Source organism: Daphnia magna, linkage group LG1, assembly GCF_020631705.1.
Source record: "Daphnia magna isolate NIES linkage group LG1, ASM2063170v1.1, whole genome shotgun sequence".
NCBI classification, from domain to species: domain Eukaryota; kingdom Metazoa; phylum Arthropoda; class Branchiopoda; order Diplostraca; family Daphniidae; genus Daphnia; species Daphnia magna.
The window spans coordinates 9733660-9748052 of record NC_059182.1 but is presented as its reverse complement, the minus strand read 5'-3'; the positions used below and the strand labels follow the sequence as shown (position 1 = coordinate 9748052).

General features: G+C 40.8%; 2 protein-coding genes across 2 annotated transcripts; one reads left to right on the top strand and one right to left on the bottom strand.

Annotated features, from left to right (window-relative positions):
* Window positions 1–373: 373 nt before the first annotated feature.
* LOC116935191 (serine/threonine-protein kinase 19) lies at window positions 374–2147 on the bottom strand. The gene is made up of 6 exons (XM_032942542.2): window positions 2010–2147; window positions 1458–1697; window positions 1180–1403; window positions 963–1119; window positions 804–892; window positions 374–743 (listed from the first exon to the last, which is right to left on the bottom strand). Exons 2-6 carry the CDS (start codon window positions 1671–1673, stop codon window positions 701–703), a joined length of 729 nt encoding a protein of 242 aa, XP_032798433.2. The 5' UTR covers window positions 1674–1697; window positions 2010–2147; the 3' UTR covers window positions 374–700.
* Window positions 2148–6626: 4479 nt separating this feature from the next.
* Window positions 6627–13636, top strand: LOC116935189 (chorion peroxidase). The gene is made up of 15 exons (XM_032942540.2): window positions 6627–7611; window positions 7734–7824; window positions 9362–9705; window positions 9775–9901; window positions 9977–10353; window positions 10425–10510; window positions 10597–10816; window positions 11056–11196; window positions 11418–11519; window positions 11594–11662; window positions 11745–11927; window positions 12036–12188; window positions 12283–12576; window positions 12651–12810; window positions 12902–13636. The coding sequence occupies exons 2-15, from the start codon at window positions 7793–7795 to the stop codon at window positions 13227–13229; spliced, it is 2616 nt and encodes an 871-aa protein (XP_032798431.2). The 5' UTR covers window positions 6627–7611; window positions 7734–7792; the 3' UTR covers window positions 13230–13636.
* The last annotated feature ends 757 nt before the right edge of the window (window positions 13637–14393 follow it).

Here is a 14393-nt window from a genome sequence, read left to right as displayed (position 1 = left end):
GGAACAAGCGGCTGAAAAGTCGAAATCCGATGCCGCTTTTATGGAAAATTTTTTCAATGAAAAGGAAAATACGGAAGTTTTAATCGAAGAAAAGACTTCAAATTCAAAAGAAAAGGAGGATACGGATTTAGGAAAATACGGAAGTTTTAATCGAAGAAAAGACTTCAAATTCAAAAGACAGAGCTGATAGTCTTTAACATTAAAATCTATTCACCAAAATATCGGAACTATAGCAAAGCAATAAGTTTCCCAAGCAACTAACTCCTGGCGAAAAAGGAATTGATCTTCTTAAAAAATGTTAAGTTGAATGATATTAAATTTTAAAAAAATGGCTATGACACCTTAACGCAAATGAGTTGATCTTTCCTTGTGATTTGAAATGTTTATCACCATTGTTTATTTATTGCTATTCTTTACATTTGAAATTCTAGTTGCAGAAATGCAAGTATGAGGAGTCAAACCGCACCCATACCCGTTTTCTCCCATGGTATAACATTAAATTAAATCGACATGGATATCGTGAACAACAAAAAATTATTCAAATTCGTGAGGACGGGTCATACTGTATTAGTATTGTTTTGAAAAAATTATAGAAAAAATGCTTGGTAGAAAGCTAGAAACTAGAATTGCGTCGAGAACATCATGCACGGTGTGTTTGTCACACTCATCACTTAAGCAACAAGTGATATCTCAAAAAGTTTCAATTGGAAAGTCGTAACAAATTACCAGAAGTAGTGTTCACACTAATTAAAATAATATGTTTAGGAAACTGAACTGAACTGATGAATTTGAATTCTCCTTACCAAATGACCATGTCAGCTCCAATAATGTCATGGATATGATACTGTGCACCAAGCTGTACAGTCTTCCTCATATCACGCTGTTCTAGTTCCTTCCAGGCCAGATAATTTTAAAAAATCAATTAAAAATTACAAGTATATATTTAAACAGTTGTTTCCTACGTTTTGTAAAATTTGCTTATACTTGGACTTCCTGATCAAGCGGATAACATTTTGTCTTCCTTTGGCATAAGCTTTCATGAATTCTCCAGCTCCAGGAAAAGCAAACCAGTATGTGGTAGTTGTTCTCACAGTCAATAGGCAATTATTTATAAGAGTTCTATTTTTTAAATGATAATTTGAATATGATTGTCTTCAAAGATAATGAAATTTTACCAACTTAATATCAGTTTCAGTAAAACCAGCACTGACAAGTACTGCTTTCTCTACACTGATTTCCTTGATTTTCTTAAGAATCTTGATGACAAACCTCTTGACTAAGGCTGAATCAGAACATCTCCTTTCAATAAGTTCTTTGTACTGTTCCATGAACAGGACTGCTAGAGATTCCTCCTCACTTCCTAGTTTAAACAATCTGATGACTCCAGTCTGGTTTAATTCATCCTACAGATATATCACTAGTTTTTATTATTCCAGATAAGATAGTAATACATTTACAATTTCCTTGTCGACCAATGTCCGATTTGGTATACGGCTGTAGATCATGTGTTTCATTACCACTCTTGGAACGCGACCAAGAAATTTTTCCTCGGGAAATAACATTGACAACTGACGTAGAGCTTCCTCCGATTCGCGAACGTCTTTTGCGATGCATTGCTGCTTTTCGGGACTGGAAAGAGAGAATTCACCAACCTCTATTTTGCGTTTGCTCATGGAATAACTAATGCGCCCAAAAACCTGAGAATAACAGTAAAATGAAGTTTGTAGTTAGTTTGTACGCAAAACGCGAACTAAGCGCTGTCAAAATCAAAGTTGTCGTCTGCGTCCTTCACGACTTCACGAGAAGTTCGTAACAGAAGCCTCTTCCTGCTCGAATGTATGGACCAACTTTCAAAATAAAAAATTCAAAACTTCTTGTAGACTTCAAGACTTGTTGTTTATGTTTATTATTAACTTTTGAAGCAGATATCTATGGCTATATGACTCTGCTTGAAGTCTCAAGTCTCAACTCAGTTCCTGTAAACCGCTGGAAAAAAACAAACAACTTACAGTATAAAACTAGGATGAAAAGTACAGATTTTAATGCGAATGTTCTGACAAATGGCTGCCAATTTTGTCCAATCAATGCTTATATCACGGTTAAATGAAAAATGAATTATTAGTAGCCTAAACGGTCATTGGTTCATTGCTCACTGGCGAGTGTTAAGTCCATGTCCATCACAAAGAAGAGAAACCTGATCTATGATGAAGGTAGTCCCCACAGTGATGCCAGTTCGCCATTTGTATGGCTCCATCTCCATCTGCAGTTCTGCACGCATACGGAGATTACGGAAATACGGACAATCAGGTCAATGGCTCAATTCTCATTACCACCTACTTTTGACAACTATAATTAGTTATCTTTTTCTTTCAACAACAAAAGGCCTATGGTGGTGCAATGCCTTTCTTACTCTGTGGGAACAATTGTGGCATTTGTAGGAGTAAAATGCGACGGCCTTCCAATTCTTTTTTTGGTTTCTCCTTGGCCTGTGTGCCCCGTCTTTTTATTTTTAGTGGTTAGTGGCCAGCTGTGGTGGTCGCCCTGTGTGACTCACTCCTAGTTAAAATGTATCGACAACAAATTGAAACTAAAAGCACATTGAAATTGTTAGCGCCTGCTGGGTCGCTTTTCCCATTGTATAAGTCCGGTATTCGCATTAGTTTTGGGTTTTCCATTGAATCTTCCACTTCCACGAAAAGCATTTATAGAGCTATTTTGACAGCAAAAAAGTTTCTCTTTTAAATTAGTTTGTTTTTCTTCCTTCGCATTTATCGCTACTCCCAGCTACCACCAAGCAATACTTGATAACTGTAAAGAATTTAGGTTGTGAAAGAACGTTTTATTTTTAAAAAGGATCATTCGTAAGGTACATTTCAGTGGAAAGCGCAGTGACCACAGAAAAGAAGTGGCAAGTATTCTTGATTTTTCACTCAACAATCCCTGTAATGATGTACTAGGTAATCATCAATGACCATTTCAGTGAAAAAATAATTTAAAAAAAAAATGTAAAAACGATAAGAGACATGAAGTTGGCAAACTACGTCGATACTTGGAAAGTCTCGTTTAAAATTAAAATTAATAAATAATTTATTTTAAATCAATAAAAAAAAATTAAAAAAAAATGTGCAGAGGTCTACCGAGTTATAGGGGCATGACGAAGAGACGCATAATTTGGAAGCGAATAACAACTGAAATTGCAACCCTTTTCAATGCTTTAAGTGTTGGCCTAAATCTTATTATAGAAAAAAGCAAAGATTGGTACACATCTACAGTTATACGGATGGCGGTCAACAGGGTGTGTTAATATTGACAAGCCCGCAGGATGACTTGGTCGTTTTCTTTTTAATTTTTTTGTTTTGTTTTGTTTTCGGGTTTCCTTTTTTCTTTTCCTTCCCACCTGATTCGTGACCTAGCGGTCGTCAACTATACACGAGACGGGTGGATGACTTCATAGGCCTACGGGCCAGCGTGAAACACTATAGGTAACATTGATGTTACGAAATACACGTCTGCATGCAAATGAGGATGAGAACGCACGCAAGACAACCGTTTCGTGAAATAGGGTTCAACTGACACCGCCTCGAGGTGGAGCGTGCTGCTAAAGCCGTCGTTTTCGACATTTATATTCCATCAGCTTTCGTTTGGAGAACAAAAACCAAAAGACAATGTAACAAAAATGAAAAATAAAAAGCCAAAAGACGATTTCTGAGCAGAACCGGAAATACTGTTAACGGCATTTCTTGCTGACCAATCAAGTTCTTTTTATCGTTATTCGTTATTCATTTTTTGTTGTTGTGTCGGTTCAACTATTAAACGCATAATAATTTGGTTAGCTCAGATAAAAAAGAACCATCGAACCATCGTCTCAAGAGCCCGATGAAGAAAGACAAAAAAACTAGGGTTTTTGCCATTGTTGTGTGCAGGGCAGAGGGGCGAGTTCGAGGCAACGAAAAAAAACCATACCAAAGATGTATAGCCGTTGGCCTCTACAGAAGCACTTCACAGTGTGAAGTATATAAAAAAAGTAGGGCAAGGTGAAGGCCACCTTTTTGAGTAGTATCACTGTAAGGGAAAATAATAGAATGGTGCATACGAAAACGCTTTAATGTCACACAATACCGAAGTCTTTCAGAATGATCTCTGTATAGTTTTACGAAGAATTCATGCGTTCGAGTCCATCGGAATTTCGGGAAAAAGGAACGCTAGGAAAACATGGAGTTCTTCGAATCCCTTTGTCTGTAAGTTTACCATTGCTATTCTCACGAAGGGATCAGGAGTGTTGCTCAAATTTCCGTTATGTAGTCTACACATTACACGCGAGTCATCTTTGTGCTGACAAATATGGCAATCATCGATTGAACAATTCACGACTGGCTGAATTACAGTTGAATGCCCTCTACCTCCCATTGTAAAGTAACCCGATGAAACGATCGAATTTAAATTCTTTTACAATGACGTGAACGACAGACACTATATAGGCGAGAAGTTGTGCCGACTGCGATATTCGGATGACTATAGGGAAATGTCAAAAAGACAATTTGAGCTTTGTTACTCTTACCTACTTAAATCCATTCCGCAAATGTACGTGTTTGCGCAGTCTTCCGGGTTTCACTCCAGCCCGCATTTGTCATAATACCAATGGCTTTGACATTCAAGAATGAGGTCCATGTCAAGTGTACGTAGAAGCAGACTTTGAACGCTGCTATAGAGCACCAAACCAAACGTATCCATGTGTATATAGTGGAAGCATAAGCTCATAAGGGAAGATGACCAATTGAGGTGGATAGCCGAGAGTGCGCAGATACCATCAAACTAGTTTCATCTGCTTTTTTAAATTGTCTCTACCTTTGGTCTATTAACCCCAAAGCCGGTAGCAAAGCACGGCTCACAGCCCGGATGTCCCGTAGCGAAAAGAGCGAAAACAAAAAAAATTTATTGTATTTTTTTTCGAAAATGAAGTTCACGACCGAAATGAGCTTTGAAAGAAAAACAAAAAATCGCACAAAAAAAAAAAAAATTATAAATCCGACAATCCATTGTCAATCTGTCTTTGTTCTGTCTGATCAACCAGCATTCATCCTGTCTGGTGCATATAGCGGATGACTAAAAGTTCCCGGAAATTTGGTGTAAGTCTCACGTATAAAATGCACTGCACGCAGTTCAAGAGATATAATAATAAAGATGATGGGTTTGAGGAGTTGAATGATGACCTAGTTCTTTGTGGGTTTCTTGTTCGGTGACCGACTGACTCAGTCCTCTTGGCCTTTCAACTGCCCTTTTATGGACGCTGAATCACGTTTCCATCCTCTTGGCTTCAATACACATTTATGCAGTAAATGGCGTGCTTAGGTACGCCATCTCTATGCGCACCGAGTTGTAGATAGGGGGCTGCGTGAGGGGAAGTGATTACGTGACCTCCGAAATTACGACGAAGAACCCTCCCCTTTAAAACAGGTTAAATAATACAATCATTTAATTAATAAAATTAGGACTTTTTTTTCAAATATTTCCTGTATTATGTTCGAAATTAATTGATTTGTTTAAATTTTTGTTGAATTTTTTTAGGGAGTCCTACGTTTTACGCCTCCATACTGATACACGAACGCGATCCAGCTTTCCATCCCTCTTAATTGTTTCGCCTGTTATACTGGCACAGCACACACACACACACACGCACATACACACACAGTGGCACTGTGCATTTGAGCGGTCAAGGTTGACCAAAACCATCTATGAGCATCGTGGGTCAACTCCTCCTCCATCTACCCTAAACCACGCCCTATCTTGTCCCCATTCTCATCCAGCGTCAGCACCTGGGCTTTTCTCTCTTTTGTTTATTGTCTTTTTCTTTTCTAAATTTTTTTCTTCATTTTTTATTTCAACTCGTTCTCCCGTCCTCGTTTTATCCTTTTCCAGCTTCCCTCTGCAGCTTTCCAATTGTCAATTTCCATTGACGATCGTTTTCATCTGAGATTCAAACGCAAATCGAGCCGAGATATAATCATCAGGTGTGTGTGTGTGTGCTTGCATGTATGTATGTGTTTTATTTTCTATAGGGTACGGTTGACCACTGGAGTTTGCCGATGGTACGTGCTGATGATGATGATGATGACGAGAACTTGTCCGGTCCCGTAGATAGCACGTTGTGCATAAAAAAGCCTAGGGGACAGGTTGAAACCTGTTATAGAGATAGTGAAGGGAAGGAGAGAAATAAAGGGAAAAAGAAAAAGAGAGAGAGATAGAGAGAGAGAAAGAGATTGAACGGTTTGGTTGATGGTGGTTGGCTGGTGGGTCAGGTCGCCTTGAATAAGGGCCAGTAACCACACAGTCTGCGCTTAGCACCACATACTCTATACCTGGCCACATCATGGACACTCCCTTTAACCCTTATCTCAGCAGTGCTTGCCACTCTTTGACTCGCCTTCCTTCCCTTCTTTTTTAGAGTTATTTCTTGATAAATTTATATGCTTTGGTGAAAAAAGAGGAGAAAAAAACAAAACAAAACAAAAAACATAGACACACACAAAACCAAAACAGATTGGAGGGGGCGAGGCAGCTGGACTGGATGGATCCAGCACACAAACACACATCACTAGCTGGCACAACAGCCTCTTGTCTGTCTGTGTATCTCTCTCTCTCTCTTTCTCTCTTTTTCTCTGTTAACCTGCTTGCTGTTCTGTTGTTACAAGCTCTCTTACTGCTAAAAGCTAGTGATCGGTAGTGCCTAGCTACCAGTCAGCCGTGCTAGTTTCGCCCAGCCAGTAGCTCTCCGCTGTCCTGCTCGCGGTCGCAATCAACCAGCTGAAAGTTACACAAGAGAGCCAAATGTAAAGAAGACAAAGCCGAGCACAAAAGCCAAGGTATCAACAGCAGCCGAAGAGAAACCAGGAAAGGAGGGATCATTTTCAAATCGTTATTCTACAAGAAACGAGGTTATTAGAACACCTGGAAGACGGCCGCAGTAACGTTGAGATAGAAGAGAAAACACTATCATTTGCTATCGCCGCTGCCGAGAAGATCGAGCTCGTTGGTGCGCGTCTCTCCCTTGCCTTTACCTATTAGTGGCTACTTCGACGCCGGGCGCCGCTGACGTCGTTTTCGTGACTCTCTCCACCCTCCTTCGTTTTTAGTATCATACCAATTTAGACCTTCTCCCTCCCGTTGGTTTTCTTTTACCACGACGCTCCATCTCCGTGGTTCCCAGCAATCATCCCCCTCTTTGCTTCCAACCCCGTTCCACCCTCGTTCCACCCCATTCCACCCGTTGAGGCTACAACTCTCTCCCTCTCTCTCCTTTCTATCGTTCTTCACGTTCCTCCTCCACCGCCTACTTTTGCCACGTCTTCCTCTAACAGAGGTGTGACGAAATCGTATTCGAATCCCGACCCGTAGACGGAACCAGAAGGAAATATGAGCGGCGAACGGGGACTTGGTGCCTCTCAGTTTGGGATCGGATCTGGCACAGGAACTGGCAGTAGCAGCAGTAGCACCGCCAACAATAATAACAACAACGGAAGCGTCAACAACAACTACCAACAGAAGCAACAGTTCACCAGTTACAATCATTCTTGCTGCTCGTCTTCTGGCTATCCGGACGTCGGTCGAGTACAGGTAAATCTATCCTGCTACCAACCAAATTTCATCTATTTCCACGAACCATAAAATACGTTTATTCGAACTCTATTCGCTATTTTAAAATGTTTATACATTTATTTTTGTATCGTCCCCATAAGGTCACGGCTAAAATCCTGTTTGGTTCAGTAGCTGCTATTCAATCAGTAAACGCCGAGAAATGTCGCAAAAAATAGGCACGTCTTCCGAAAGGTAATCAGCATAATTCACGATGCTCTTCTTCTTTTGTTTTTCCCCCCTTTTTTTTTCTTGTTTCTATTTGTATGGGTTTGTGTTATGTGTGCATCGGTTTCCCAACTTGTTTTAACTCCAGAGCCACCCCCCCCCAAAAAAAAATGAGTAGCGACTGGGTAGCTATTATTCATTGAACCTGTTTACAGGATGCATTTTACTTTGGGTTTGGGTTATTCTAAGGCACGTGTACGGTCACGGTAATCATTTGAATACCTCAGGCGAGTGAAGGAAAATCATTTCGTACTGGGTAACACCATCTCTTCTCCTGTTCCCAATTTCCACCCCAATTGCTTTTCACGGAAGAAGACTTATCTTCCATTCTGCCATCTGTCCGACTTGATTAATTACTTTGGATTGGAGCTATCCCGTTTGACACCAAGACCGGTTCGTATTTCCGGCCTTGACAACAACAAATTTCACTTGGTTAGTCCTTAGCTTTTTGGTTACATCCAATGGAAAATAAGTCGAGTTGCCAATTTTTCATGACTATATGAATATATACGATTGATGAATACGATCGCAATGTAAAGAGCGACAAATAAGTCAATAAAAATAGGAAAGAGGGAGTAGGGCGACCTGAGGAATTAAAGAGAAAGTAGGTTAAGTTTGTCGACTTGGACTGTTTTCGGTTTTCTTTGTGTGACTGCACGAGATGCGTCTCTCTTCCTTTTCTTCTCTCGTTCAACTTTTTTGTATGCACAGTGCAGCCAGCAGTGCATACACTGCAAAGGCTATGTACTACGACTTAACTGAATGCATATGTCTGGTTGGCACAAGCTTCTGCCAGCCAATAGAAAGATTGTCGTCCTTTGTATGACAGCCGCATTTTAGTTGTGCCAAATTAACCCACATCCGCCTTCAGTTGCTGTGGCTTATCTGGGTTCTTTTTATTCCTTCTGCATGATGTAGCACAGCAGCATAGCTAGGTATACTGTATGCATCTCGGTCTTGTTATATCTATAACCATACTGCTGGTTATCATGTATAGAAAGTCTAATTGGAACGTAGAATGGCAGTGATGGGAAAACCCGGGATCAGAGATCTATCCCAACCTTCCATGCCAGCCGCAATATTTTAATATGATTTTATCGGTGTACCAATGCCAGGACGGTAATTTTCTCTTCGTTGGTTTGTTGCTACTTTTGACTGTTGGATCACGCAGAGCCCATTTCCGTGCGTCCTACTTCACAGTCCAAAGATTTGTCAATTTACGGTCTCCATTGTCTCCTTTCTCGTTCGAAGAAGAACACGGAAGACGAAAAAAAAAAAAAAAAAAAAAAAAAAAAAAAAAAAAAAAAAAGAAAACAAAAATCTACTACTGGCCTCATTGGGTTGTTCTAGCGCGACAGCACGTCCGCTCTATTTCCCTTTCTGGCTAAAAAAAATTGTGTTTGTATCGGGAGCGGTTACTGTTGATGGATATTGATGAACACTGCCAAATACCTAATTTTTTGTCACTTTTTTTTTCTTTCGCTGGCCAATTGAACGATACTAGGACGACGTCGCACTGCATTCCTTCTTTCCCGCTGTCGACCTGGCTACGTTTGGTGGTTGGTCTTGTTGGCTTGTGGCCGCTTATCGGCTGCTGGACGCTTGCTGACGCTTCCAACCACCAGGAACTGGACCCCCCACTTGCCCAACGACTCGCTGCTTCATCATCGAAGCATCAACCACCGTTAACCATTATGCTCAACTTGATACGCGAACACCAGAAAAGCGAGCGCGACCCAGACGGACTCAGTCCCGAACAGATTCAGCTGATTGAACACATTTTCGGCGCCGGTCTCAATGCATCCGATTACCTGATAAACGACCTAGAGCCTCGTCTTTACAAAGAAGGTATTCCGAGAATGTGAGATGTTCTTGTCAAAACGAATCTCAACAATCGAATGCAAATTTCTGCTATAGGGCATATTATCAAGAAAGATGATCCGGCGGCCGGCGTTGCTGCCTTTAATTATCAAGACGCCATCACCAAACAATTTTCCCGATACGGTTTTGCGACTCTTAAAGCTTACGCTTTACTCCGTGATAAGTAAATGAACATCAGACTTTACCCTATACACCATTCCCGCATCAATTGCTAATTGAAATGGTGCGTTTGCCACAGATTTACAATCAATCAAAGGAACCGTTTCGGTGAGGAAGGTCGGATATCTTTGCGGAACACCGATTTCTACGCCGAATGCCCTTTAAGAGCTGAAACTATCAAGTGCCCGCCATTCAGCGCTCTGTACCGAACGGGCGACGGCACTTGTAACAACATGAACCACCCGGAATGGGGTGCCTCTTTCCGGCCGTTCCAGCGCTTCTTACCGGCCGAATACGGCGACTCGGTGGAGGCTTTCCGTCGGTCCGTGCAAGGAGGCCCATTGCCAAGTGCCCGCACAGTCAGTGCTCTGGTCCATCGCCATCGCAACATAACCACCACGCAGTTCACGACTATGGTGATGCAGTGGGGCCAATTCCTTGATCACGACATTACATGTAATTTTAGAGACTTCCTACACTAATTGGATAGTATTCTTTTTCAACTAGTTATTTTGTTAATGTTTCAGCTTCCGCACAGACAAGAGGCTTCAACGGCAGCATTCCACAGTGTTGCAACAAGGACGGACAGGACCAAGTACTGAAAGAAAACAGGGTGCGTCACACATCAATTTTTAACAGATTTTTTATTCCGAAATATTCATTGATTTACTCAATAACCGTATTTATGACATGGTTCAGCATCCGGATTGTATGCCTATTGAAGTACCATCAGATGACGCGTTCTACGGCAAATACAACGTGACTTGCCTAAATTTTGTCCGCTCCAGTCCGTCTCCATCAGAGGGATGCCTGCTCGGCCCTCGCGAACAAATCAATCAGATCACTTCATACCTTGATGCATCGAATGTGTACGGCAGCACGGATAAGCTACTCAGCTCTCTTCGGCTTTATAGTAAAGGTACTGAATGCTAACAAGTCGTTTTAAATAGTCTCGTAAGATTATTCTCGAAAGCAGTTATATTAGACATCCATTTTCCTGCTTCCTATATCTTGTTGAATGGCAAGACTTTTTTCAAGTTAAAGTAAAAAAAAAAAAAAAAAAATCTATAATAATAATAATTCCTGTTGGTAATCGTTGTTCATTTATGAAATTCTATTTCGCGATCTGAACAGCTGATATAACTATTGAACGAATAGGTATGATGAAGTGCCGCGAAATGATGTTCCGCAAGGCTTTGCTGCCGATTCTGGAGAGCCCATTTGATGACGAATGCCGATCTCATTCGGCTAACATGCATTGCTTTAAAGGAGGTGACAGCCGAACCAACGAACAACCAGGTAACATTTTGTCCGACATGCTCGAGTTGCCAATAATAAAACTCGACAGATATTGCGCACATTAGTCATGCGGTTAGGTTTTGAGCTGAAGGTTTTTAACTTATTCACATGGTATAAGTATGGTTATTCGTAGTAAGAACAACCTGTAATCACCGCAACAACAACAAAAAACAAATAAAATAAAATAACTCACTTGAAATCCATGGTATATATTTGAACAGGCTTGTCCTCGATGCACACAGCCTGGATGCGCGAACATAACCGCCTCGTAAGGAAATTGGCCGATTTGAATCCGCATTGGAATGATGAACGTCTCTTTCACGGTAGTAAAACAAAAGAATATTTAATTGAAAAATTGTCCTTTGATCTGAACTCTTTTGTTTCTTTCATCGTACAGAGGCTCGCAAGATTGTGGGGGCCCAGATGCAACACATCACATACAATGAATTCCTGCCTGTCGTTCTTGGTAGGAAAAATTCAAGATTTAACGCTGACATTAACGTTCATGTGAAATCATTTTAATTGTCCAATTCATGTTCCGACAACAGGCGAACGGGTTATTGAAGTTTTCGATTTGCGGCTCAAGCGCCGCGGATTCTATTACGGCTACAATAGCAGCATCAATGCCATGGCTGCCAACTCTTTCGGGACAGCCGCCTTCCGTTTCGGACATTCACTCATTCCGAAGAACCTGAACCGCTGTAATCGTTTCCATCAGCTATTACCGTACAGTGAGTGCGCAACAATAGGGCCCAAACATAGAAATGAGGACTGAAATCATCACACGATGAATTATTTTGTTTTATTAACGTTAAATTATTTTCTTCCTAAACAAAAAGGAACTCCTCTGAGAAAGGAGCTGATGGATCCGACACCCATTCACAACATAGGAGCAGTAGACCGTATTTTGCTAGGCATGTGTTCACAGCCTGCGATGAGGAGAGACGAGTATATTGTCGACGAGTTGACCAACCACCTGTTCCAAACCAGCAGTAAGTAGCATTAAAGAACAGAAAACGAAACACGTACACACAAAAAGAAGAGAAAAAAAAATCTTAAAATAAAATGGATGATGTGATCTTGTAGAAAAGCCGTTCGGGATGGATCTGATGGCGCTCAACATTCAACGAGCACGCGACCACGGAATCCCGCCATACGTCGTGTGGCGAGAAGCCTGTGGTTTGTCTCCGATTCACAACTGGGGCCAACTTCTCTCCATCATGGATGATGACACTGTCGGTCGACTTCGCATCGCTTACAAAAGCCTCGAAGATATCGACCTCTTTCCTGGCGCTATGGCTGAGAAACCCGTTATCGGCGGCATGGTCGGCCCCACTTTCGCCTGCATTATAGCACAGCAGTTTTCCAATCTACGTCAAGGTACATCAAATATCTGATTATGGAGTGGCATGCAAACAGTGGTGTTCAACCAAAAATGTTTTGCGACTGAACAGGGGATCGGTTTTGGTACGAGAACGGGGACGTACCCAACGCCTTCACAGAGAGCCAACTCCGTGAACTTCGACGTTCCACTTTGGCCAGAATTATTTGCGACAATTTGGACGACGCTGAAACTGTCCAACCTTGGGTCATGCTCCAGCCAGATTCCAATACGTATGGATATATCAATATTTATTCTTTGCTTTTCAAAGGGTAGTAGTGGACATCTCCGAATTTTACCATTTTTATGGATGTGCATTAACAGAAACCCTCGAGTGTCTTGTCGCGGGGGAATCATTCTCCAGATGGATTTGAGAGCCTGGAAAGAAACTGAAGCCAAAGCGACCTCTTTCCACGCCAACGTTTTACCGGAAGACGAAGTCCCCGCGAATTCAATCAAGGCCGGCAGCCTCACATACCAACACACGGATGAATACGAGACCGAAGACGGATCGCCATCTAAAGGAAATGGATCAGGACCCATGCCTCTCTTAGAGCCTGAAGATGACTGGGTGGAAGAACTGCCTCGTCCCATACCAGAGGCGTTAGCTCGCTCACGAATAAATATGGAAGAAGAGAAAAACGATGAGTGAAAACTGACAATTTTAATGGACCGCAACCGTACAGGAGCTCTTTTCAATTTCTTTACTGACAGACGTACGATTTATATAAAGTGCCTCGCTTTTGTCAAAACTAATTATATTGCGACGTTATCGCGTCGTTTATTCTATGAAAAACTAACGCCCGAATTTGTGAAAAAGTGCCGGTCGCTTTTTCTTTTTTTCAATTATTTTTTCGTTCCAAAGTGCTTTTGAATTGTACGTTTTTTTTTTAATTATTTATTTTATCGGATGAGATTAATTTTCCTCTGTATGTGTCAGAGCATATTGTTGAGGAAATCGTATTGTACAGCGATTTCAGCGATTCTAATTACGGTTGTTTTCAAATACTAGTTAATGTTCTTATCAATATTATGAAAAATAAATATTTTATTCTTAGACATTTCTTGTCACATTTGTTTAACACGTTCATAATTTTCTTTTGATAAATTAATATCCTTTCATAAGGCGGTCTACATTTGCACGACAATGCGGTCATATCATACAGCTTGTACTCGTCGCTTGTACTTTGCTAGCTTTTCCGAGTACCCAGTACGCCTAACTCTATGAAGGGTATTTGTTTGCAACCTCAAATCATCTTGTTCCTTTATTCGAAGAGCGTAACGCCAATTGGAACACGCGGTAATTGAAATAAAAAATTGCAAAAAATTTAACTCTTGACTTATAAAAAGAAAAGATTTTAAACTATTTAGATAATAGACATAGCTATTGGCTTGTTGTTTTTACAAAAATTTTAGTTTAGGGACACTAATAGTTTTAGACATACAGTGCTATTTATACAGCATATCTTTTAAAACAATTCTATATGTACAATACACTTCTTTTTTTATTTCATGTAAAAGTACTACGTGTTTTGGCTTCCATCTCTCCAACAATTCATAACATCTTTTTCTTTTCTTAAACGTTTTTTCACAATAAAAAATAATGGAATTCGACAAGGATTCATGGTGGGTGCGAATGGATCATTTTGTTGAATTACGAACTCCTATAACTCAGATTTCTCTGGGTTTTGTATTGGATGCAGTCCCTATTTCCCCGGCTACCGGTGAACTCTGCAGGGATTCTACACTGATGGTTTCCCGATTTTTCACGATTTCCACCAAGATCTACATTAAGCGACATTAGCTGTATAATCTC

What these genes read in the sequence shown, in the direction of transcription:
- LOC116935191 (XM_032942542.2), bottom strand. Translation starts at nt 1,673, where the DNA reads ATGAGCAAACGCAAAATAGAGGTTGGTGAATTCTCTCTTTCCAGTCCC. An exon ending in CATTGGTCGACAAGGAAATT is followed by an intron (nt 1,404 to 1,457) that starts GTAAATGTATTA and finishes ATATATCTGTAG; the next exon opens with GATGAATTAAACCAGACTGG. An exon ending in ATAAGCAAATTTTACAAAAC is followed by an intron (nt 893 to 962) that starts GTAGGAAACAAC and finishes CTGGCCTGGAAG; the next exon opens with GAACTAGAACAGCGTGATAT.
- LOC116935189 (XM_032942540.2), top strand. Translation starts at nt 7,793, where the DNA reads ATGTCGCAAAAAATAGGCACGTCTTCCGAAAG. An exon ending in TCTTCGGCTTTATAGTAAAG is followed by an intron (nt 10,817 to 11,055) that starts GTACTGAATGCT and finishes TTGAACGAATAG; the next exon opens with GTATGATGAAGTGCCGCGAA. An exon ending in CCACCTGTTCCAAACCAGCA is followed by an intron (nt 12,189 to 12,282) that starts GTAAGTAGCATT and finishes GTGATCTTGTAG; the next exon opens with AAAAGCCGTTCGGGATGGAT.